Source organism: Polypterus senegalus, chromosome 10, assembly GCF_016835505.1.
Source record: "Polypterus senegalus isolate Bchr_013 chromosome 10, ASM1683550v1, whole genome shotgun sequence".
In the NCBI taxonomy this organism is placed as follows: Eukaryota; Metazoa; Chordata; class Cladistia; order Polypteriformes; family Polypteridae; genus Polypterus; species Polypterus senegalus.
Genome location: NC_053163.1, coordinates 165,378,040 through 165,403,638, shown reverse-complemented (window position 1 = coordinate 165,403,638; position 25,599 = coordinate 165,378,040). Strand labels below are relative to the sequence as shown.

The 25,599-nt window shown below is 41.9% G+C and overlaps 2 protein-coding genes across 5 annotated transcripts in view; one reads left to right on the top strand and one right to left on the bottom strand.

Annotated features, from left to right (window-relative positions):
* sass6 (SAS-6 centriolar assembly protein) overlaps positions 1 to 5,239 on the top strand; it is a 38,817-nt gene extending 33,578 nt beyond the window's left edge. The window contains exons 16-17 of one of the 2 annotated variants that reach the window (XM_039767278.1): positions 4,156 to 4,250; positions 5,023 to 5,198. In XM_039767278.1, coding sequence (XP_039623212.1) covers positions 4,156 to 4,250; positions 5,023 to 5,114 — 187 coding nt within the window. In that variant the 3' untranslated portion in view covers positions 5,115 to 5,198. Of the gene's footprint in view, positions 1 to 4,155; positions 4,251 to 5,022 lie in introns of both variants that reach the window. The other variant, XM_039767279.1, reaches the window with a different exon arrangement.
* The window catches only part of LOC120537970 (hippocampus abundant transcript 1 protein), a 42,701-nt gene that overhangs the window by 9,950 nt on the left and 7,152 nt on the right, over positions 1 to 25,599 (bottom strand). For 2 of the 3 annotated variants that reach the window (XM_039767280.1, XM_039767281.1), the window contains exons 2-12: positions 22,011 to 22,106; positions 18,777 to 18,839; positions 17,773 to 17,900; positions 17,486 to 17,600; positions 15,805 to 16,023; positions 15,402 to 15,515; positions 15,144 to 15,215; positions 14,413 to 14,525; positions 14,226 to 14,323; positions 13,948 to 14,111; positions 9,969 to 11,012 (exon numbers count right to left, since the gene is read on the bottom strand). In XM_039767280.1, coding sequence (XP_039623214.1) covers positions 10,806 to 11,012; positions 13,948 to 14,111; positions 14,226 to 14,323; positions 14,413 to 14,525; positions 15,144 to 15,215; positions 15,402 to 15,515; positions 15,805 to 16,023; positions 17,486 to 17,600; positions 17,773 to 17,900; positions 18,777 to 18,839; positions 22,011 to 22,106 — 1,389 coding nt within the window. In that variant the 3' untranslated portion in view covers positions 9,969 to 10,805. Of the gene's footprint in view, positions 1 to 9,968; positions 11,013 to 13,947; positions 14,112 to 14,225; positions 14,324 to 14,412; positions 14,526 to 15,143; positions 15,216 to 15,401; positions 15,516 to 15,804; positions 16,024 to 17,485; positions 17,601 to 17,772; positions 17,901 to 18,776; positions 18,840 to 22,010; positions 22,107 to 25,599 lie in introns of those variants that run through there. The other variant, XM_039767283.1, reaches the window with a different exon arrangement.

The following is a 25,599-nucleotide window of genomic DNA, read 5'->3' as shown; positions in this document are numbered from 1 at the left end:
CCATTTTCTCACAATGAACATCATTATCCTCTTTGCTCTCCTATGTCCTGCACAGAAAGGAGCCGTGTACCTGTAACCTCCTGAGCCACCTTCACCACACGCTGCAGTGCTTTATGGTCCTGAACTGGGCAGGCGCCATACGAAGATGTTCTGCAGCCCATGAGAATATTAACAGAAAGACCACAACAGTACCGATTTACACAGGGTACATTATCGGCAGGGCCCATGATTTACCGCGGCATGTTTTTTTAAATTCTGCAGTGTACCGCAGCGCGGCAAATGCAGAACTCCATAAGACTAACCCAAGCAAAATAAATGCAATTTTTCTTATTCTTAATAATAATCAATCATAATTTGTAATACTAATACAATAAGTATATCAAAGCGTTCACGTCCGCACATTTTAATCCACAGATTTGCTTTAGGCAAACTATGCTGAAACATATGTAGGCATAATATTATTCTCAACAAACTATCGAATAATGTTTCTAAAGTTATTGTTTGTTTGTTTTGTCGTTGAAGAAAACGGCACTGTACACTTGTAGGTTTTCTTGTGACCGAGAATATTGCAGTGGTGACGACACTGATCCATATTTTGAGAACGAACGTTCCACATCAACAGAAGAGACTGGCAACGCAGTCTGTCCTTTAAGGCACGCCAAAAAGCAGTGATAGCATCTCATGAAGTAATTCCAGCTGATATGTCCAGATAAGCTTGCCATTCATCTGCTGCAGCCATCATTGTTGGCACTGATTGTGCATGATCAGCGAAATTCTTCGATAAGAGTGGTAGCTGTCGTGGATCAAATATTCTCGCAGATCTGAATAGGTCTATTGACGGCTGTTTTGGTTTGCACAAAATATTCTTCAAGTTTAGCAGCAGCATTGTGCTTTGCATCTTCACAGCTGCTGGTTGCAATTGGAAATCCGGACGATTTCAGGCAAGACAGTAAGTCAGACACTTTGTTGTAGACATCGACAGCCATGAATGACTGTGCCTCAAAAGAAGTCAGAGTGTTCATAATTGGCTGGCAGTGAACAGATACAAATTCAAGTTCATCTCTCGGCTCGTTGAGCTTATCAGTACTTTGCAGCAACACCGACAGCTTCTTTCACTGGACTGTAGCTTCACTGTGTTCGATTTCAGTAGCAACGAACGAGATGTAAGTGTCTAGATATTCAGTGTGATGCAGCACAGCTGCGAACCAAGAGCTCCATCTTGTGATGACTGGCGTTGGCAGCATGAAGATAAGATGAAGATATCTAGCACGACGTCCTGATGCTGGAGAATATGGCCTTCACAGGAGCACCCAGCATATCACAAAGTCATAGTGCTTCACAAAAGTCTTCAACTAATTACAGGATGTGGGCCCAACATGTGACATGAACGGCATTTGGCAGTATTCCTCGCAAACTGTCCCGAAAACATTTTTTCATATAAGCTGCATTATCCGTAACAAACGCTACCACGTCATTGAAGTGCACATTAACCTCAGTCAGAGTACAGATAATTAGCTGCGCAATGCTTACATTGTTCACTTCGGTTAAAAATATCTGTGTTCACTAACATTGGCGTGCATTCATTGGTTTAAACGCATTGAGTGGTTGAATAAGCACATTCACAGCATAACGTCCAACAACATCCGTTGTTTCATCGGCAATAACGACCACTTTCTGTCCGGCCAGCTTCGCTATTATATTAGCCTGTTGTTGGTTGAAAATTCTTGTAACGTATAGTTCCCTAAGTGTATTCGCCTGCGGTATTCCACCACCGCCCCTTCAGGTTCTTCTGCATAAAACTACGCATGGTAGGGTTGTCAACTTTCTCCAGCGGTATATTGGCTGCTTCAACCAGTTCCATCACTAATGTATCTTTGGCAGCAGTTGATCGTTCAATGCATCCGGTAATAGTACTTTGTCGTTTGCTGCTTGTGGGGTCATTCGTGGCCTCATGTGGTCGTTTATTTGCACGCTCTGTGTGCTTTTTTTTTTTTGTCTCCAATTGATCCGTTATAGTCTGGCGTCTAACATGATCGACCGGTTCGTTACAAGTCTTGCACCACAGTAAACCACCTTCGGCGTAGAATTTATCTTGTCCAAATTCTTTAACTCGCTGTTCCGGTCCAATATTCACTGCAGTTTTATTGTGTTGCTTGTTATTGGCCATACTCAAATATTCATTTTACTAAATTTAAATAAGCCTAATTGATTGTAAAGTACACGATAGGTCAAATTGTTACCACAGCCAATAAATCGATTTAAAAATTGCTACAAGTATCACCAATCCTATAGATCGACTTAAAAAAAATGAATGTTTACTCTTCCAACGGAAGGGCTAATGACGTAATGAGATGAAGCAACAGCCTTAAGAAAGAACTTAAAGAAGTAATCAATCAATCAATACTAATCATACGAATATCAATATGCCTCAAGTGGTGAGATTTAATTCAGATTTGGTATTTTCCACAGCAGTTAATTCCACGGTGTGGTGTTTTACCGCTGCAAACCCCTAAATTCCGCGGCGTGGAGTTAAATTCCGTGGGCCGCGGTACAAGAGCGAGAGAGAGAGAGAGAGAGAGAGAGAGGTCCACGTTCATCCTTTTTTATTTTTAGCGAAGAGAACCCAATTCTGTTTAAGCACCTGCAAAAATTTGAAGTGATAGGAGTACAATACCAGCTTATCTTGAAAATATTTTTTAATGCTCATAACTTTCAGTTTTAACACCTCACTTTCATAAGCTAAATTATGAACTTTAGTGCCTATAAAAAGTATTCACCCCCTTGGAAGGTTTTATATTGTTATCCAACATCGAATCTCAGTGGATTTAATTTGCCTTTCTGACACTTGCCAACAGAAAAAGACTTGAACAGGTCTCTGCAAAGTGGACTAAATCACAGATATAATAGCACATTAGTATTCAGTCAGTCATTTTCTAATCTGCTTAGTCCTGAACAGGGTCACGGGGGAGCAGGAGCCAATCGCTGCCAGCATAGGGCGCAAGGCAGGAACAGACCCTGGACAGGGTGCCAGTCCGCCCCTTGTAATATGATGTCCCTGTTTTGGCCGATTGGTTTTAGAAGTCCCATTTCTAGCTCAATGGAGATCACTCGTCTGGGGTTTTAGTTGATTGTACCTGAAGGTCCAACTTTTGTTGACTCAATAGGGTGGTCCCAGCGTACACAATGAAGACAAAAGAACACCCATGATGGAGTCAAGAAAATGTCCAAGTCACTTGAACATCCAGTAAAATTAACCATTAAGAACTGGGAAGAGTATGGCACAGCTGTAAATGGAGTGGGCTGTCCACAAAAAAATGAAGATGATGAGTGAGATCTCTGAAAACTACAGTGGTCAAGATGGGAGATGTGCCCTGGGGCGCTTCACCAGTTGCAGCTTTATGGGAGAGCGTAACGAGAAAAAAAAAAAACAAAACGCACAGGGGAGACTCTGAATTCTGTTGAATGAAAGGTTCTGTAGTCTGAAACTAACCCGCCGTGAAGCATGGCAGTGCCAGCATCAGGCTGTGGGGGCATCTCTCTGTATAGCAGGCCCTTGTAAAGCTTGTGTGGGTAAAATGAATGGAGCAAAATACTTAGAAGATCCTGGAGAAAAACCTGAGGCAGGAAACGTGCACCTTGGGAGAAGAGCGACAAGATGCCGAGCCCAAGCAGAAATGGCTTCATAACAGCAATGTCAATGTCCAGATCTCAGTCGAATGGGTAATCTGTGACTGGACACTCACGATGACCATGACACCTGAGCAGCGAGGGGGAAATGTCAGAGCCTGGCGGAGAGACACCTGAGCACACGTCACGGCTACTAAATACTGACTTGAAGGGGGTGAAGACTTATGCACACCTTTAGGATTTGGAAGGTGTATTTACGAGGATTTCATTTTGAAATATCGTAGAGTTGCATTCATTTTAATGTAATTAGTACGCATTTCAGAATCCAATTTAGCGAACACTGTGTCCTTATTTGTTTTGTCAAAGAGCCACTGAATATTCCGACAACAGACGCCACGTTTTATGGCCGATCGAGTCAAAATCAGCGCTGCCAAATGTTAAATCACGCCACCAGTTCTGTTGTCCAAATCCCAGTAACATTTCCATCAGCCCATTCATCAATTTCTACTCTTCTTTGTTTCTTGTCAGTGGTGAGCCTGTTGGCTTGGATTCCAAGTATTTCCAGAAGAGAGACGACAGCATCCCTTTACGTGGCATCCTGCATAACAAAAATCCTAGCAAAGGTAAGCTGTAATAAATGTGAGCCTGCAGCCTTCTGGGATGTCTGAGGCAAAAAGCTTGGATATAATGAAGTCGTTACCGTCTGAAAATTCTAGAAATGTCCACCGAGAATATACGTCTGCAGATGAGTGACATTAAGAACACGGGGAACCCCCTTGACTGACACCTTCAAGGGTTTTGAAATTGTCTTGAGATATGAAACGACTCGACTGGCAAATTCTGCAATGCACATTCAAGTGATGGCAAATATCAGAGATTTGCGGCCAGTTGTTGCTCTTCACGTGGATGATTTTTTTTTTAAGATTAATATCGAGGATTAAGTATGCTGGGGAGTCTAGCTTGGATTTTTTGACAGATTCTGCTGTTTTTAGTTAATTAACACCTTGCATACACACTTGCCCAGAAAATTGCTTATCCATGCACTTCTCTCATCGGCCAGTCACGTGGCAGCAGTGCAGTGTGGCACATAAAATCAGGAGCTTCAGTTCACGGTCACATCATTGACTGCTGGTGCCACACGGGCTGCTTTGACTATTTCTGTAACTGCTGATCTCCTGGGATTTTCATCCCCACAGTCTTGAGCTTACTGGTGTGGTGTGGTCTGCGTATGGATGTGCTCTGTTGATTGACCGTTCAGATGAGAATGGCCAGAAAGGCGCCAGTAACTCGGACGACCCCCAGCGTACTGCCATGTCGAGCAGAAGAGCGTCTCGTGCGTCTGTTTTACTACTTTTAGTCTGAACTAAACTACTTTCCTTCTCTACCCTCTTGCAGATTTCCAAAAGTCAACATTATTAGATCCACCGCTGGTGACCACCAAACTCGGACCTCCGCAGCAAACCTCCGCCTACTTCCCAGGACAGTAATACAACTCCCCAGAGCTTTCACCCACCGGCGGCCACATTCAAAAGGCAGCTTTTAAAAAAGAATGGCTGGCTTCTGAGTAACAAGTGTCAAAATGTAGAAAGTAATGGGTGGTTGGGTGTGTGGGTTTGGGTTGGGGGGGACTCCTTGTGTTGTATGCACTGATAAAACAAATGGAATTGTCAACGCTGAATGCCTGACGTTTGCTAGACAATGCGTGCTGCGGCGTGATGGCGTGTCTTCTATTGTTGAATCTGCCCGTTACACCTGCGTGGCGTCCGTAGCCTTCAGTGGCTCCTCGAGTGTGTGACCGTGACGTATTACAAGCTGAGTGCCATGTCGTTTTTCCTTTTGGATTTTTTGCAGTATTTTCAGCAGCATCAGATTTGGGCCTACAGGTAAGAAGAGTCTGTCGAACCTGAGCACACGTCACCTTGAGCCAAGTATTTGACCGTTTTATTCAATGCTTTCTGGGATTATCCTTTTCCAGAAGAGTTTGACACGTCTCGTTATTTATTATTAATATTATTATTATTTTTTTATAGTGATGTGGCACAGTTTGACTCTCAAGTGTCTTGCCAGCCTGGGTTGTCCCAAAAGACACCAGTGATTTTTTTCTTTCTTCATACTTCTTGGTCATAAGTGAAGTCATATTAATTTCTTGGAGACTTTTTATATTTTATTAACATCATGTGAGGGGTTCAAAATCTCACAATTGTGGATTGACTCCCCCTTAAGCTATCTGAGCGACATGAGCCTTGTTTGTTCACCCCCTTGGTGGCGCTGTAGGCACTTCACCCAGTCATGACCCTCCCTTTCACTGTCAGCATGAAGCCACAGGACCACCTCCATGTGTAACCACCCCAACACACACACACACTTTTGCCCGGCACGGAGTTTCTCCTTCAGCCCATCCTGACGACAGGAAGAGGCAAACCCAGAGAAGGAGACAAACTGAGCTACCTCCAACGGATGGCGCACGGTTTCACTTATTATCTGCATAATCTTTGTATCCTAAATTGTCTTGCAGTGTACAAATTGTAAAGTTTGTAATCATGAGTGAACTTTTTTTTTCTACTCTCTCCAAGGATTAACATGAATGTATTGTTCAAAAATAGAGATGTAAATATTTCAAGAGATTTATCCAAAACTGTGTTTAATTAAACTAATGCTTTATATATAAAAAAAAAAGTGGCAATTCTGAGTAGATTCATTTTATACGGCACTGAGCTCGAGTCCAGGATGCGTCATACAAAGGAAGCCAATGGCATGGCAGAAATGGGCTGAGCGGGTCGGGCGCTGCACTGGTGACGTCACCCACCACTCTGCTTGATGTCCGTCTGTCGCTGCTGCGAGTGCTAAATACCAGATGGACACTCGGACCTCAATGGCTGGCCGGGTGTGATTGTGACGTTTTACAAGGTGCTGGCCGTTTGTGCAGGTAGGATCTGGAGACTTAAGTGAGGTCTGTTTTTGGAGGGCATCCTTCTCTAAAGAGTCTGATGGTGGCTTGGCAGAACTGAGTTGAACAGGTGAAGACTGGACAGGAGGAGGCAATTAACAATCTGGTCTGGAAGACTGGACAGCGAGTCCTCGCAGTGCTGCTAAGTTGTGTTTGGAGTCCTCCAGTGCCATCCAGCCATCTTTGTTAGGTGGTAAACTCGGAGATGTGCAGGTGGATCAGCCTGTGGTGGACTGTGAGAACAACACTGGGGGTCCTCGAGGTCCAGGCCTGTCTGCTCTTCTCTTTACACCTCAGATGATGCAAGCTTGTGTATTACAGAAAACTTGCATATTGTAATCTTTTTAGTTAGTCAATAAATGGTGTCATTTTGCTCGACTTTTCACTACATTCATAATGTCTAACACGGTACGACTCCCGAGTACTGCACACCTCAGACTAGAAATACGACAGCTGCTCACATATGGGGGTGTATTGATATTTTGGGAAACTGTCCGTAGTTGAACATCGGCAAACCAAGGAAATGCTTACTGCCTTTCACCGTCTGGTCACAATTCAAGGAAGGAGTGGATGCAGAGGGGCTTGGGGGGTCTCAAAGGAATTACATACTGTAAGAAAGGGCAAAGCAGACTCTTAGAAAAAAATTCTCTGTGTATCCAACACACATCCTGAGTTTGTTTTTTTTTTTGTGGGGGCACAGTAGTGGAAATGTTCTGGGGTGGCTGCTGCATCGGGGCCTTGGCACCTCCACATTAACCAAAAGTGGACAAAGAGTGGTCAGCCCACCAAGAAAAGAAAGAAATGGAAGGTCCTGGTGTGGCCCACAACTGAATCCAAATAATGGGCTGAACATATGAGACCCCCCTCAAGCATCACACCGCTTTAAGAATTCTGCATGCGGGAGTGAGAAACACTTTCTCCCAGTTGAGGGGAGCAAAGTCAGTCATCTGAGAACAGGGTGGAGTTGCTTTTCCACAAGCAGAAATGACACATCTGTTCACTTTTCTTTGAGTAAATTGTGAAATTAAATTCTCTTTTCCCCGACCCCATTGCATCATCTTTATAAATACTGCATAAAGGAGAAGTTTGGCATTTCTCAAGTCAAAGTGATTTCTTCAGAAACACGCCATATGTGCCACGTGGAATTGTGTTCTACCGTTGAGCGTTTTCTGTAAACTTAAAAAATACAAAGCTAGTCCTGGCGTTTTATAATGGAGCCTGATGGGGCTCGGGTTGCTTGGAAAACATAAGCCTAAGATGTTGTGTAAAACGACGACGATGATGATGGTGGCAGACACAGAGAGAACCTGTAAGCTCTAAGGATTTCAACTCCGCTCACTGTGCTCGCCTGCTTTCTTGTGCAGGGGGAAATGACGAGGATGGAGCGAGTTCTCTTACGCTTGGACCCTTCAGCACATGCGCTTACAGTAAACATTTTTGAGACGAGGGGGCTTCACTCGCCAACCCCCTGGCCTGAGATTCGCACCAGCCACTTGGCGTCTCTGCCGCTGTGGATTTCACTTTCACCAATTAAATCTTTTAATTCTGGCGGATAGGCCTCTTCATTGGGAGGCAACACAAATTAGACGATCTACAAGTCTCCGACTTAAAGTTTAAAGCCATATCACCTCTGTCCATATATTCGATCTCTTTTCACTTTTACCTTTTCGTCTATCGCATTGAATTTTGATACCGTGTTTGGAATGACATCGTGACAACACAACGTACAACTGCCCGCCAGTGAATCTCGTTTCTTTCTCTCTACACAAACTGTGTCTGATAAGAGCATTCGCACAAATGAGAAATGATTGAGCCATGTCTCGCCGGGCTGTAAATGTTTTAGATGTGGCGGGACTTTTCCAAATCTCTTTGCATGAAGTCTTGTCTTGGGTGGCTTGAAATTCTCTCTTGCGGGATTTCACTTTCGCCAAACAACAAATCCTTTAATTCTCGCGGATACGCCTCATCATTGGGAGGCAACACGAATTAGACAATCTACAAGGCTCCAACTTAAAGTTTGAAGCCAAACAATATCTACACACTTCTGCCATATCACCAATGTCTATATATTTGATCTCTTTTCACGGTTCCATTATTTCACAGAGTAATAATTTACATGTTATTAGCACTAATTCGATCTTTCCAATCATTTTTTGAGACTTCTGAATTTTCGTACTTCCATTATCTCTAACCTGCTGTGCATTTGTATCACGCCAACATTTTTCAATTCTTTACGACGTTCTACTTTGTCTTCTACTCTTTGTCTTTTATTTCTGACCCCACTTGGAGCTGAGTGCGTGTGAACTGTGTCCGACGCTAGCACACGAATCAGAATGAGAAATGATTGGACCGTGGACGTGGTTATAAGTGTTTGACAGGAGGGCGGGACTTGTCAAAATCTCTTGGCATAATAGTCTCATCTTGCAGGACTTGAAATTATCTCCGAGAATGTCTTGTCCCAACATTTCTCTCTATTATATAAAAAAAAAAAAAAAACTTGGAAGGAAGGAGACGAGACGTGATTTTCTTGGACAGACAAATTATACGTCCCGCGAGAAAGAGATTTAATCACATCTGGGTCCGGAAATAAAAGACAAAGAGTGGATGACAAAGTAGAATGTCGTAAAGAGTTCAAAAACGTTGGCGCACTACACATGCAGAGCAGGTTAGAGATAATGGAAGTAAAAAAAGGGTAGGAAAGATCGCATTAGCGCAAACAAACGGAAATTATTACTCATTGAAATAACGGAACAGTGAAAAGATATCAAATATATTGTTCGGATTTAAACTTTAAGTCGGAGACTTGTAGATCGTCTAAATAGTGTTGCCAGTGAGAATTAAAAGATTCCAGAAACATTGGTGTGGTATTTAGTCTTGTGAGACGGAGACATTTAACATGAGATTCTTTCAAGTTACGCCATACTTACAACTATTTTCAAACAAGACCACCATCATCTAACCTCAGTCATGTGAATGCTTTTGTCAGGCACACTTCCTGCGTTCTCAGCTCTTAATAATTTTATACGTTCGAGATGACACGTCAACGACAAAGTGAAGAAGAAAGAGCATGGACAAACATTCGAGAGAGTAGTTTTATTTATTAGAGAGAAAGAAGCGATATTCACTCACAGGCACTTATACGTTGCGTTGTCACGATGCAAGTCCAAACACAGAATCAAAATTCAATGTGATCTTGAAGAAAAGTTAATTCCGAATATTGTTTTTACTAAAGTTTTAAAGTAAAAGTGAAAATAACGCAGAAGTAACAATTCCCATGAAAGTCTTTAAATTGTATATCCGGTAAACCAAACCTGGGGGCGGACGGGCGAACTGAGCAGTGGGCGGAGCCTCCTAGTCCTTTTATAAGACGAAGATGTCCACTCAAAACAAGCAGTTAACAATAAAAAATACTTTTTCTTTATTGAACTTTTTTTTCATTTCAGTATGTACAACTTTGAAAGACTTAACCATATCTTAAGAAATTAAAAACAAGGCAGTAAAGGAGCATTAACAACCACAGAAAATGACGGCTCGCGCTTACAGTACTCCATTCCTATCATACACAGAACCCAAACAAAAAAAAAAAAAAATGTAGATACTAACAAGAGCGCACAAAAAAAAAAAAAAAAAGCGCTTTCTGTGAAAAGTAAGACCCGTTCTCCAACAACCACGCCATTTTATTTGGTAGGTTAGCACTGATCCTTGACAAATCGCCACTTCGTGAAAACCACAGTACAAAAGGCCACTCTTTAAAATATATATATATATATTTTTTTGTGTGTGCGTAAAGAGCAACTTGGGGTCCATTTTAATGTCTGAAACAACAAAAAGGGAGGTGGTGTTCTGTCCCGCTCTTCTCCCGATGCCCCTTCTTACCCCTAACTTGTTTCAGAGTGGTTTAAAAAAAAATGTTCCTCTCCGGTCAACACTGATGCCACTCGACGAATCTTCCACTAAAAGTGTGACTCGCCATCACTCTTAGACTGAGGGTAGCAGAAATAAAATAAAAAAAGGTGCAGAGACAAATCAACAGGTAAGCAGTTCAGAAAACTCGAGGGCTGGATGCACCATTTTGTGTTCAAAGCAAAGAATGAGTGGTAGAACATCAGCACAGTGCATCTTCCTCAAGGAGGAAAAAGGAAAAAAAAAATCCATCAATAAATAAAAACATTGTTAATAGTGCTTCTGGGCAGAAAGTGACCCTCGACCACAGCCCACGCTCGGCTGGCAGTCATACATTGGTGTCCTGTAATAAAGGTTCCTTGGCCTCCCCTGGGGCCTGTGGGCTGTGAGGGTGGCCATGAGCTGCCGAGTGCTTCTTCCAGCTGCTGCTCCTCAAGGCCATGCTGCTGTGCTCAGGGATGAACAAGGCAACCAGCAGGGCCAGCAGCACGGTGCACGCTCCGAACAGGAAGGGCGGACCAGGGATAATAGAGCTCTGGAAAGAGCAGGAGGAAAAAGGGACAGTTAGAATCGTCAGACCTGGCTAATCAGTGGAAATCCTGTGGCTAAGGAGACAAGAGGAAAACAGGGAGAGGAGTTGAGGATGTGTGTGTGTGTGTGTGCGCGCGCGCGAGTCTCTCCGGCTGTCACGACCGGCCTTACCAAAGCACTGTACCCAGAAGTGAAGATTCAAGTCAGTGTCGGGTATTTTTGTATATCGCTCTTCACCGAGTGCTGGCGCCACAGTGCTGGGACAAACTGTCAGGTAAAGTGCAAGTACAGAGAGTACATAAAGAACAGCAAACAAAGAACTAACCGATTAACGTGAGTGGAAACCAATAATAGCTGACTGTTGATTAACTGCTGAACTGTGGGATTGTTGGCAGGTCAACAAGTCTAAATGAAGCTGTCCAGTGGAAAAGCAGAATCTTGTAAACTGTTAAAGGCTATTATACTATTAATGTACTCGCTAAAAGTAACATAATTATAGAAAACTCTCAGCTTACTCAAATTCAATTTTAGGTGAAATGACAGCAGGACATAAAAACAGGAGAGGGACGCAGAATGACAATCCGTGTGTTATGTGGCTCAGGAAGGGCCTCTCGCACTCGCCGCAGTGCAGAACAGACGCTGCTGCGTTCCTCCCATTCATTGTGTACCTCTGGAGACTTTCGTAAAACGCTTTGTTCCAATATGGGCCATAATGGAGTTGCACAAGTTGCTATGTCTGTATCTGCCATAGCACCCCATGAACCGAGATGGAGATTTTTGCAAAATGACTTTACTGCTCCTGTGTACGTGACACTTAAAGCTACTAACGTCTAGATTTAAACTATCGACGGGCCAGTTGTAGCAGGACCACCTGTACTTAAGGCCTTGTTTGCTTGTTCTCTCCTTAAATGTACGCCTACAGAATGGCTGTAAGAAAACGAATCAAAAAATGTTGCGTGTTTTTCAGCAATTAAAAAAATGCTATTACATGTAACATGAAACATGCAATTACCAAAACATCAACACGAATACAGTAGGCGCTGTACGTCTAGCATACATGGCTGTACTGATGGCAATTTAGTACACAGCCTTCGTGTGACACATTTTAAAAACAGTCACCAACGCACATCTCGATGTCACAGTCGGGGGAGTAGGACTGCGTTTCTTTGCACAGTTTTCTTATATTTGAAGGTGACGGCGCCTGAGCTGCACAATGTGTCACTGTAGGCTATCACAGCCCAAGGCTTAGTGACTTCCACATTTCCCCTGCCATGACACCGACGGTTGCCACACCGTGTGCAATGTTTACGGGACTAACGTCTTTCTCGTCTTTCTACTTGGTCGCCTTTATGGCCACACAGCTACTTGCACCACCGTAAAGCTCCTCGTGACCGAATTCACCGAGTATATCACAGCTGTTCAGTCATCCAGTGCCGTATGCAACTGTTTCAATATCTGTGCCAACGTCCGATGTCCAACTCGCATTGTCATTACTATCACTTGATTCAACTAATGGTTCAATTTCAGTTTGCCCTACAACTTGGCTTTACTGCTTCTCGTTTACACGCCATTGTGTGTTTTGGTCGGTGGCTCTGCCCAACTCATGAATACTGACGAGTTTACTTTAGAGTGCCATAACGCATCCAAAATATTCAGGATTTTTTGCAGTATGGTTTTATTTTATCCACTAGATAACTGTAAAAGCAGATCATCACGTCACCCTGAGTCTGACTCGGGAATAACCGTATTTGCTTAAAATTCTGAGCCCAAGCCACTCTCGGGGTTAATCCCATGGAGGTTAAGTAGGAGATGCTGTGCAGCTTGCAGAGGATTTCTTCCTGCTACCATCAGCCTCTTTTAAAGACTTTAAATCCAGACTGCTGTTTTCATTTACAATGGGTTATTAATGGGGATTTAATTGTGGAAGCTGACTCGTTAATTTTGAGCTCCGTTTTGGGAAAGTATTTACTGTCTAAGGTTTGTGTCATAAAGGGATTGTTTTTTTATTGGTGACATGGTTTTTTTTTACACATTACTGTTACAGTAACTGCTGGTCTGGGATTTTGGGTGAGCGAAGTAGACAAGGACAAGTGTTGGTCACTGAGCTGTGACCGTTTTTTTAATTTATATTAAATATTGCTCTGCGTGAGACAGCAGCATTCTGATTGTGTGTTTGCTGTAGGCAGTCAGGGGATCAGTACACAGTGATTAGCTCTTTGTCAAAGTATTTTCGCTTATGTAGGATATTTTTGATATATTTTCATGAAATGAAAAGACGAATATGAGATTAAAGTAGAGAATGGCTGGTTTTATTCCTGGGCAAAGTTTTACACATGCCACAAAACTGTCGCGTTTAGTCCCCAAGAAGTATTGGGACTAATTAAGCCAGTGCAAAATAAAAGTTGGGGAAAGCCCGTATTTGATCACACATCAGGCAAGCGTGGTTCCTATTTAAAAATTAAACGTCTGTATTTGAATTCATTTTTGTGCATCATGATGCTTGAACGGAGGTGACAAGTAAGACAGTCACCGTACTCTACCTGTGACACAAAGAGAACTGCTAGTGCGACAGCTGTAAGGACTTGCGTTACGTTTTTTTATTCTACATTACTTCCTAAAAGTCTCCACAAACTGTTCAATCATGTTAAAAGTTTAAACTATAATGAGAATACTCCAAGAAGTGCACTCTGAATTGGATGGGTTTTAGGCGGTGAAATGCTGAAGACTTCCAGGTAGTGTACCGACGTATTTGTGAAAAGTTTATTGGAACTCCAGCTTATCTTATTTCTTGACCATCTGTAAAAACAAAAACTTATGGATATATATGTGAAGAATGTGTGCCAAGATCATGTACTTGATGACTGCAAAGCTTTTCAGTGTTCTGAACTAAATGGCTCGGGAATACACCCATACTCTCCTGGGTCCTCCAAGTACCTCACCTGTTGGTTGTGAAACTCGGTGGAGAGATGTTCACCAGTATCGTCATCCGTTACTGACAGCTCATTTAGTTCTACGTGAAATATGTAGAAAATGAAGCCGTACAGGGCAGGGCCCAAACCGTTGCACAGCCCACGAATGCCAGTGATCATCCCCTGAACTACGCCTGGAGAAGAAAGGAGGGGGAGAACAAAAAAATTAAGTTTCCATTAGGAGATCCAAGGAGGACTTGCTCATCATACCATCTGAAGCCTCTTAAGAAGACTTAACCCAAACCTACCTTGCTGGTCAGGGTCTGCATTCCTGGACACTAAAGCACTAACTGCTGGGAATGTAATGCTGGACATGGCCGCAACTGCACCCGCCGCCCACATCATCCTTCAAAGAGGCAAGAATTGAAATATGTGAAATGAAAGGAAATGGGAAAGAAGAGCAACAGACAGGTCATTTACAGCTGGGATACTTACCAGGGCTCTGAGCCAAAGCCATACCAGGCAAGCTGGAGAATCTGGAAACCAAGGCCCAGAAGGATAGTGTTCTTGTTCCCAATAGAGCGCATTAGTAAACTCAGAACTATCGTCTGTGAAAGCAAAAAATAAAATAAAATAAATAATAAATCCAAGCCAGTCCTAGATATTCCATATTTGTTACACTAAGAATGCCTCGTGTACTGGCTGGTTGTAGCAACTGGGAAGATGTAAGGAGCCTGAAGGTTCCTTGTTTAGTCTTTTACAGAAAAGATACAGTACTGCGGGCCACTTTGGGAGAAAGGCTTAAGGGTGTGGCCATGTGACCCAAGTAGCCCAATTGGAGGAGCAAGGGGAACCCAAGGGGGTGGGTGCAATGCCAAATCAGTAATGTCAAACGAAACCACTGTCAAAAAACACGGAGGATTCTGTGGCATATCTCTAGGACTCCATGTGTTCTGGATGCACAGTACAAGAAGAGGAATAAAAAAATACAAGATGCCAACACACAGGGTACTGAACATTTCAGGGCCAATTTACAAGCAACGCGATATGATAATCCTGGTTACAGGTGAAAAATTACGATGGTTTTCAATATGTGTTACACTTTGCAGGTCCTGGGTACACACAAAGGTGATGAAGATTATGGGGCTATTGTGTAAGCATCCCAAGGATTAGTCAGACAATCACAGATACCAACATTCTGTAAAATAAAAGACACAAGTACTTACTTGTGCAATGATAGACAGCAGGCCCAGGACAGCTATGAATGCCGCAACACTCTCCGGTGAAAATCCCATAAGCTGCAAGAACCAACGAGACGTATCAAGAAAAGCCGCTGCATTCACTGTTTTATTTTACCATCTCAACAGCATGGTAGTAGAGTAGGAGAAACCCAGTCAGTAAAACACATACTTAACATTTCTAATGTCTGAAGTGGAGCACTGCTGAATCTATAGAAAGTGAGACACACAAGTTCCCATACTCACCTGTCTTAAGTACAGAAAGAAACTGGAATACTGTCCGGCTTCGGGGAGGTAGGATAGAAAAACTGTTATGCAGATGAGCAGCACTGTGGAGTCCTGGCCCACTTTCTTAAGGGACTGGTTGAGAAATAAACCACAGAACAAGGTAGTGAGCAGCACGTATTTCATTTATCTAATTACAACTAATGATTGTTTCATTGGTGTATCTCAATACAAAAACTGGTACAGGTTTTTGTCCCTCTGTTCTTTAACTGCAATGAATACATTTATTTCATTTATCATTCCATCCTTATGTTCTCTTAACATACGTGTATTTTTTGTTTTTACGGAGCATGCATTCATGTCTCCTTGCTTCTTAGCCTAAGTTTGGATACTTTCTTAAGGGTGAGTAGCAAGTTATACTTACAGCAAAAGGATCAGCTTGCTCCCATGAAATGGGTGCCCCCCAGGACGCTGGCCTCATCTTCTCAGGCAAAGATTCCGGCACGGCCACCAAGATGAAACAGATGTCTAACACTGCTATGGCTGTGGCCAACACAACTACCAGGCTGTCACCATACATCTTGCCGAGGTAAGCACCGATAGCAGGGCTGGTAACCAGACTGGCTGCAAATGTTGCAGATACCTTGGTGTGAGAAAAATAGATTAACACTTAGGAGGTTCGACCTTTTAAAATACTAAAGAGGAAAGTTTGAAATGGGCTTCTGAATCTCTACCATCTTACCTGGGATTGGATGTGCCTATTAAAACACCTCTGGTAGCTATTCTGAAAATGTGTGACTATGGCCTGACCCACCATGCACTACCATTTTTACTTAACTCTATTTAATTCCTATGTATGCCCTTTGTCCTTAAAAAGGCAAAATACTGGAATCTCACAGGAGAGTTTCATAAAGAGAATCTGTTTCCCACATTAGGATATCATCTACATTTTTAGAACATTTCTGCAGAACTTGTCCCCTCTCTGCTAGTACTGTCATAAGATTTGGACATTCTAAGGTTTACTGTCCTGGCACAATGAATCAAGTTTCATGGCCTAGTTTAAGAGTCTCGAAGGTGACAGTCTGGAAGATCCATATATTTGCTGCTATGCGCTGGACAGTTTAACATCCGTGGCAGAGCAACGGGCACTAAGCAGACTCCTGTCAATCATGGAGAGTTCACTGCACCCACTGAACAGATCATCTCCAGACAGAGGAGCAGCTTTAGAGACAGACTGCTGTCACCGTCCTGCTCCACTGACAGACTGAGGAGACCCCACACTATGCAACTCTTCAATTCCTCCCGGGGGGTAAATGCTAACATTATTCAAAGTTATGTCTGCTTTTACATGCATTTTTATTACTCTGTAATATTTTTTTTTGTATCAGTATACTGCTGCTGGATTATCTGAATTTCCTCTTGGGATTAATAAAGTATCTATCTATCTATGGCACACAAATACTCCTCTTACTGATATCTTCAGGTGGGACAATTGGAAGATTATTGTTACCCAAGTACTAACAAATGACACGTCAAGCTCACTCCACTCTATAGAAATAAAAGCATAACCATGTCAGGCAGACATGTTTTTTTATGGTCACACTGTACTTACAAGTGACATAATACACAGTCAATGCACATACAGTAGGTTAGTTTGTATTTTCAGGTACAAAAATGAGATGTAGGCATCAATTACTCTTCGTTTGGACTGATCAGCCAATCAACAGTGACCTTACATTTTTTCACCTTCACACTGCCTGAAAATTGCTATGAACACAACGAAACAGGATGGCTAAAAGTACTCCAAAGTTATCAAAGCATGTGAGCATATCGCTTATTTTTTTTTTTTTAGAACAATTACAATCTGGCTGCCCGCTGGATAGCACCAGATATCCCATCAAGGATTAATACAGTGTTCCAAAATATAAAAGCTGCTTGACGGGTTCACTGAAACTTGTCTGGAAACAATTCCCAAGACTTGTATACAACAATATAATGAAATTCATCTGGTGAGAAAAAGATGTGGCGCTAAGTCACAGCGAAGGACAATGTACAAAACACCAGTCAGTTCAACTTAATTAAGTGGTTAACCCCACAGTACATACCAGTCCATAGGCCATGCTTCGCTCATGTTCCTGGGTTATATCTGCCACATAAGCAAATACCACAGAGAAGGTGACAGCAAACACCCCAGACACAGAGATAACTGCAAAATACCACCTGCAGAAAGAAATAAATTAAAGGGCCAGTTACACCGCACTCCTTCTGTCAAAGTCCTTCCAACTGTTTCATCAATCAGATTGTACTGAAGAGGAACCCACAACTCCTCCGGAATTCACAAGGCCTCACAAACGTTGTAAAATCGGAAGATGAGACATGCAGATTTACATACCAAGGACTAATCTTCATAAGTGGGATGGGAGCACAAGTGAAGAATACTGTAAGCAGCAAAAAAGACTTCCTTCCCCACACATCGGAGAGGGCACCAATCAGCGGGGCGCTGAGAAATGACAGTAAACCCTGAAAAGAAAACCAAGGGAACACGTGAAGATTGTGGGAACGCAGGAGTCCAAATACTTCACTTTACTCTGGAGAAAGAGAGAACGTCTGCAAGTGTTTGTCACTCAGAACTAACAATACACAAGAACATAATACGATGCAATGGCCGAAGCAGAAGATATGTTGCACTTTGTAATGGAGTATCAGTTTGAAGAACTGCCAGTGGACGGAGAGTCTCAAACCCACAAAACTGCGCTCAGAAGTGAGCTCTTAAATGGAGAGTCTGCCTCTGAACGCTGCGAGCGGTGTGCGCATCCAGGTGACGTCAGTTGCCCACCTTTTTGAGCGCAGTGTCGCCACTGCAAATGGCCAAGAGCACTGTATGTATGCAGAATACAGTATACGAGGTTGGTAAAACAATGTACATATTTCACTCAGGAGCTGTTAACTGAGGTTAATAATCCCAAGTTTAATATCAAAGGCAATAACTGCTTAATTATTATTGTAGTCATAACTGTACACCCTTGTAAATGTGTGAGTGCACAGGTTTAAAAAAGGGGTATAAATCATGCATAACACAGTTTAGAGTGAATTTAAAAAGACTGGGGCCCAGCAACTGAGGGAAACAAATAATAATATCCACAATTTGGAAATAAATCTAAAATAAGGTATGGGTGGTGATATTGTGGGGGGGCTTTGGAATATTTAAATTGTGTTAAACTGTGTGCTGCTACATAGGACAAATACAAGAGACACACACTTTCAAGGCCCAGATATCAAAGCAATGACACTTGTTTACAACGCGTTTACCAAACTATAACAAGTGCGCATGATGACAAGAGCCTCTCCACTCACTGGATTCAAACTCGTGTGCGAGAAAGCAGCCTCACATCTCACCTTGACACCTTGAATCAAGCCATTCATTAGAAATGTGTGCTTGGGGAAGGTCTCGTGCAACACCTGCAATTAATAAAAAAAGAAAAATGAGAGGCAAGAAAAAGGCAGACGCACACGGTGCCATCTCTAGCTTCACTCGTGTTTGTCATAATGCATAAACTCAGTGTGAACAAAATGGACATCTTCTGCAAAAACACATTTCTCCCCAACATGTGTTTCAGAATTAATCTTTCACAGATAATTCAGCCACAACCTGTTTTAGTTTTTAACACCTCGTTCTACTGCACTTGTGTCTTCCACCTCCATCCTGACCAGAAGCTTCAAACTGTGCTCACAATATTCTCACCGAAAGTACCCTGGTGATGACTGGTTAACCGTCTACAGAGCTCACATGAAGAGAATGCTGTTACAAGACTTCAGATGATATGGAAAGAATGGACCTCACCTCAGTGAAGGAAGAGACTTGTGGGGCAACCACCTAACCCAAAGTAAGTCAGCCTGTAAAGAGGTCATGAGGATAATGACGACTATTACATGACTGGCTAAAATGTTTCCAAAACAGCACCCCATGTTGTTTCTTTTGTTGTTGCTGCTAAGAAAAGCTTAACAGCCAATGAACGTCTTCCCGAGTATAAATCAGGTTAACGCCAAAACCTTTATGTCCGGTACTCCAGTCCCAAAAGTTTACAGAAAATCATCTGCTGCTTGCACTTGTGTTGGTGAGAAAAAAGAAAAAAAAAAAACAAACCAACAACTTGGATACCTCACTGCGACACATCCACGCCTCCTCAAACGGTGCCAATCCGAAGACCCTCAGATAATCTAATCTGCATGTTTTTTGGGATGCGAGAGGAAAACTGGGGTCTCCGGCACAAACCACAAACAGGCAGTGACAACTATAGTTGTAGCCAGTTAAAATCGAGTCACGTGTCGCAGCAAGCGGAAATCTCCTGCCAGAAGTTTGTAGCTGTGACAAAATGAAAAGTTCCACATATCAATTTCAAAATAGAAATTATTTAGTGTTTCAAAACTTCTACGTTGCCTAGACATTTCTGTTGCTTAGCTAAAAATTCTTGGAAGCACAAGGCAAACCTCTAATGATACGACATGCAACGCATTAACAGAATCTCAGAACACCAGAGACCTGCCGTTAGCAGAGCCGCTAAAACGGCTTACTTCACTGCTGAAATGAATCAGCAGCAACGTAAAGAAAGTCATTCTTTTGGTTTTACTCATAAGTATCATAACTGAAACAGCACATACGACAGTTGTGAAAGCACATACAGGGTGAGTCAAAATGATGTGAACTTTTGAATGGTGGAAACAATTTATTCACAACACACACTTCATATGTGCGAGATGATTTACAGAAGTGTCTTGACCTGTTCACCGTCACGTTCAACACGTGGACCATCTGTGGCACATGAAATTGTATAGAAGTATATACATAGCAGTACCAGTAGTGTCAACATACATTTTGACTCACCCTGTACAACACATAAAAGTATTTGAATGGTGGATCCTGGATTAAGTGAGAATGTATTCTAGTTGAATCAGGTGCAAGGAAGGAACCCAACCTGAACAAGGCAGCAGTCGACACCAAAGCCCACCTACTCAAAGAGTAACAAGATTTAAAACAACAAACAGATAAAGTGGCCATCCAAGTGGTAAGGCTGGTTTCCCTCACTTAGTCATTGTGTCGTGTTGTGGACTTGTATCTACAATCAGAAAGAGATTTCACAAATCTGAAACTGCACGCGAGAAGTGCCAGGAAAGCCTGTGCTGTCCAATGAGAACTTCAGAGCAAGATTACAGTTTGCCATTTAACATACATGCCTTCTGCACCAATGTGACTTGGACAGAACAATCAAAGATACACTGGTTTGGCCCCAGTAACAGTAGACATGCTTGGCACAAACAGAAGACAGCATTTCAGGAGAAGAACCTCATATGAACTGTGAGGCATGGTGATGAAAATGTTATGGTTTGAGGTTGCTTGGCTGTCTCTGGGCCTGGGCAGCTTGCAATCATCAAGTCAACTGTGAATTCTGCATCACATCAAAGTGTGCTTGAGGAGAATGTGAGGGCATCTGCCCGAAAGCTGAAGTTGAACTGGAAATGGACCTTCAGCACAATGATGATCCAAAGCAAAAATGGCAAATCCACCAAAGAATGTCTCAAAAAGATGAAATGAAGGTTTATGGACTGGCCTGGTCAAAGCCCTGATTTGAATCCCACTGAAATGTTGCGAGACAACTTGAAACGGGCAGAACATGCAAGAAAACCCACAATCGCCCTGCAACTGAAGGAATCTGGCATGGAGGAGTGTTCAAAAATCGACCACTGGTGGGCCAAGTTATGCAAAACATCTACAAGAAACCACTTCTGCTAAAGGGGGCAGTATCAGCTTCTGATGTCAAGAGTGGACTAACTTTTTAAAGTCTACTGATATTTTTATTGAATAAAAGGCTGAAAAATGAAACTCTTCCTTGTGTTTTTATTCAAATACATCATCTTTATTTGTGAGCACTGTTTGCATGAAGATCTACGGTTTGCCTGTTCAAATATGTTGAAAACGTCAACAGTCTCCGCAGGATTTACTTACCTTTTCACATGACTGTATATAATAACGCTTTGTTTTTGCTTGTAGGATTGATTTTAAGCAGTATTACATTTTTATTACTTGACAGACAATGAGTGAATAAACAGCATATACACTTGCCAAGTTAACTCAGGTAGTCCAGTAGGCTCATATCATTTTTTTACAAAACCCCATTAATGACATCTCTGCCAAGCCTATAAAATCTGCCCCAATTATTGTTAGATTGTATTGGGATTCAGCCCCTGTGTGCGCACCGACCAGTATCTTATCTTTGTGCCAACTGCAATACTACACACTTATACTTTACTAACATTTGACATTCTTGGTTTACTTTGTGTCTTAACGGGCACTCTGATATACTGTACAGAATTGACCTCAACTCTGCTCCCTTCAGTTAACACGTCTGCAAAATAAATAGTAACAAGTACTACCGTATTACCCAGGTAAGCCATATAATAACCATCTCAACTCAAAAATACAGACAACAAGCAGATTATTAAGATAACTATACACGCCCTTAGCAACTTCGATACACCCAGTCGGAGCTCTGGGACAACACAGTGTTATTTTAACCATCCCTCCTCAATTACGTCTAGTGCCAACTGTATCAGGAAAGAAATGTTAAGTCTTACCACCAAGGTTGGAGCGGTCAGAAGTCCCCATGCAAAGAACTCCAAGAAGATGACGATCACAGCATGATATACACTGGGCGATCCGATGCCTTGTGGCTAAAAAGCAAATACAGGAAGCTGCTCATTATGCCTTCCATGGAGTGGCTTTTCAAAATGCACAGCCATTAAAACTTCCCCTTACCATACTTGGATTCAAAACTAACACTGAAATGACAGGAGTATGCAAGGATTTGTATTTATTAAACAAATAAACATAGAGACAAAAACGGACAGCCTGACAACATCACCCACCAAACAAGCAACCAGGATTAAATTGTACTGCCATGCAGCCACTGATGCCAGGATCGTCTGTTTGGAGCTGTCACTACAAGATCACCATTTCACACCCAAATTCAAATGTGTTTTATTAGGATGACATAAAGTACCGTCCTGCGGTCGAAGCAAACAGCTGGATTTAGTTACACAAAATGAAGTAACTTCAGCTGTGCACAGTAAAATACTGCGTGACGTGTGACGTGTTCATGTCCTGTGTAAGATGCCATGTGTTCTGCTCAGGGTTTGTTCCTGTCTTGCACCTAATGCCAGCAGGACGGGCTCAAGTACTTCACAACGCTGAAACGGATTAAATGCTTATAGAGACAGAATCTATTCTGGATGAATCAGGTGCAAGGAACAATCCAACTTGGGCAAGGCAGCAGTCGACACCAAAGCATATATGCTTAAAGCGTAAAAAGATTAAAACAAATAAATAAGGGGCAATCCCAGTGGTAAGGGTGGTTATCACTGCAACCCTACAGACTGGGCGCAAATCCTTCACTCTGTCATTGTCTGAAGCATTTGCATTTTCTTCCTATACCACCATAAGTTGTCCTCCACCATATCAAAAATGAGTGTATTTGGTAAACTGGGGCCTTGAATGGATGAATGGGAGAGCAAGTATACAGGTAGATGAGTTGATTACTGGCTACCAGTGCCCACAAACCCAAATTAGATTTAGAACACACAGTACAAACTAGACTTACATACAAATGTAGATTTGGGCCAAATATTAACCAATAATTGTCAACAAATGATTAAACGATGTACTTAAAACTTTCCAAAGTATCAATACTAGTCAAATAGACTGTATATGGATAAAAAAAATGCCTCATACACAGCATTTCTGCAAAAAATTAAATTTCATGTTTTAATAAATCACACGACAGTGTTGGCTAACTTTTAATTTTTTTGATGATATTATACAAAGTCATTTTTAAACACTTTTCTTAAAAAAGATAGGACTCGGAAGTGCTAGGTAATCACACTCACTCCAATAAAAACATTAAGCAGGTCAGAAAAATGGATGGAGAGATAAAACTGTTCACTACTTACTTCTTTTTTTTTTGGTATTATGTGATCAGATCATTGTTACTACAAAGCAGAATAGTCTATTTGAGAAAACAGTTTTCTCCACCTTAGATGATGGTGGGACAGAACACTGATGCTTTTTAAAATCCCTCCAATTCAATTGAAAAAGGCTGAGTAAACAGCAAAAAAAAAAAAAATCACATTACAGACCTTGGTTTACAAAGAATATGATACTCGGACAAGACTTCTTCGAACTACACGGCAAAATCATCAACGTTGAACACTTCTACTGTTAAGTAGCCCCTAAATGTATATATGGGAGGTGTGTTTCCATATATGCACTCTTGAGAGTTAAATTGACACTGGCAATTTTGCAATATGTAATAAATTTGCATGATATATGTTGTATGCATTCGTCTGAACTTCTCATTTCAATTTAAATTTAAATAAATATCACTATCTTTAATGATTAAAAATGACTTTCTTTTATGAGCAACTTATGATGGATCTCCTAAAACTAAAGTGGTAATCTGGCTAACAAACACATCAAGTTCATCCTACACATTCCCAAAAAGCAGACCGAACAGCAGAAGTCACATTACAGAACTTGGCTGTCAAAGAATATCATACTTTAACAAGAATTCTTCAAACATTGATCAAGTTGCAATATATATATATCGGTAAACTGTGTATATATATATATATACACACACACACATATACAGTGGGATGCAAATTTTTGGGCAACCTTAATAGTCATTATTTTCCTGTATAAATCATTGGTTGTTACGATAAAAAATGTCAGTTAAATATATCATATAGGAGACACACACAGTGATATTTGAGAAGTGAAATGAAGTTTATTGGATTTACAGAAAGTGTGTAATAATTGTTCAAACAAAATCAGGCAGGTGCATAAATTTGGGCACCACAAAAAAGAAATGAAATCAATATTTAGTAGATCCGCCTTTTGCAGAAATTACAGCCTCTAAACGCTTCCTGTAGGTTCCAATGAGAGTCTGGATTGTGGTTGAAGGTATTTTGGACCATTCCTCTTTACAAAACATCTCTAGTTCATTCAGGTTTGATGGCTTCCGAGCATGGACAGCTCTCTTTAACTCACCCTACAGATTTTCAATTCTATTCAGGTCTGGGGACTGAGATGGCCATTCCAGAACGTTGTACTTGTTCCTCTGCATGAATGCCTTAGTGTATTTTGAGCAGTGTTTCGGGTCGTTGTCTTGTTGAAAGATCCAGCCCCGGCACAGCTTCAGCTTTGTCACCGATTCCTGGACATTGGTCTCCAGAATCTGCTGATACTGAGTGGAATCCATGCGTCCCTCAACTTTGACAAGATTCCCAGTCTTTGCACTGGCCACACAGCCCCACAGCATGATGGAACCACCACCATTATTTTACTGTAGGTAGCAGGTGTTTTTCTTGGAATGCTGTGTTCTTTTTCCTCCATGCATAACGCCCCTTGTTATGCCCAAATAACTCCATTTTAGTTTCATCAGTCCACAGCACCTTATTCCAAAATGAAGCTGGCTTGTCCAAATGTGCTTGAGCACACCTCAAGCGGCTCGGTTTGTGCTTCCTCTTCATCACTCTCACATACAGCATCTCCTTGTGTAAAGTGCGCCGAATGGTTGAACGATGCACAGTGACTCCATCTGCTGCAAGATGATGTTGTAGGTCTTTGGTGCTGGTCGGTGGGTTGACTCTGACTGTTCTCACCATTCGTCGCTTCTGTCTCTCCGAAATCTTTCTTGGTCTGCCACTTCGAGCCTTAACTTGAACTGAGCCTGTGGTCTTCCATTTCCTCAATATGTTCCTAACTGTGGAAACAGACAGCTTCAATCTCTGGGACAGCTTTCTGTATTCTTCCCCTAAACCATGATGGTGAACAATCTTTGTCTTCAGGTCATTTGAGAGTTGTTTTGTGACCCCCATGTTGCTACTCTTCAGAGAAAATTAAAGGAGGAGGGGAACTTACAATTGACCCCCTTAAATACTCATGTAGGTCAGGGGTCACTGAGCTTACCGAGCCAATTTGAGTTCCAATAATTAGTTCTAAAAGTTTTGGAATCAATAAAATGACAACGGTGCCCAAATTTATGCACCTGCCTGATTTTGTTTGAACAATTATTGCACACTTTCTGTAAATCCAATAAACTTCATTTCACTTCTCAAATATCACTGTGTGTGTCTCCTATATGATATGTTTAACTGACATTTTTTA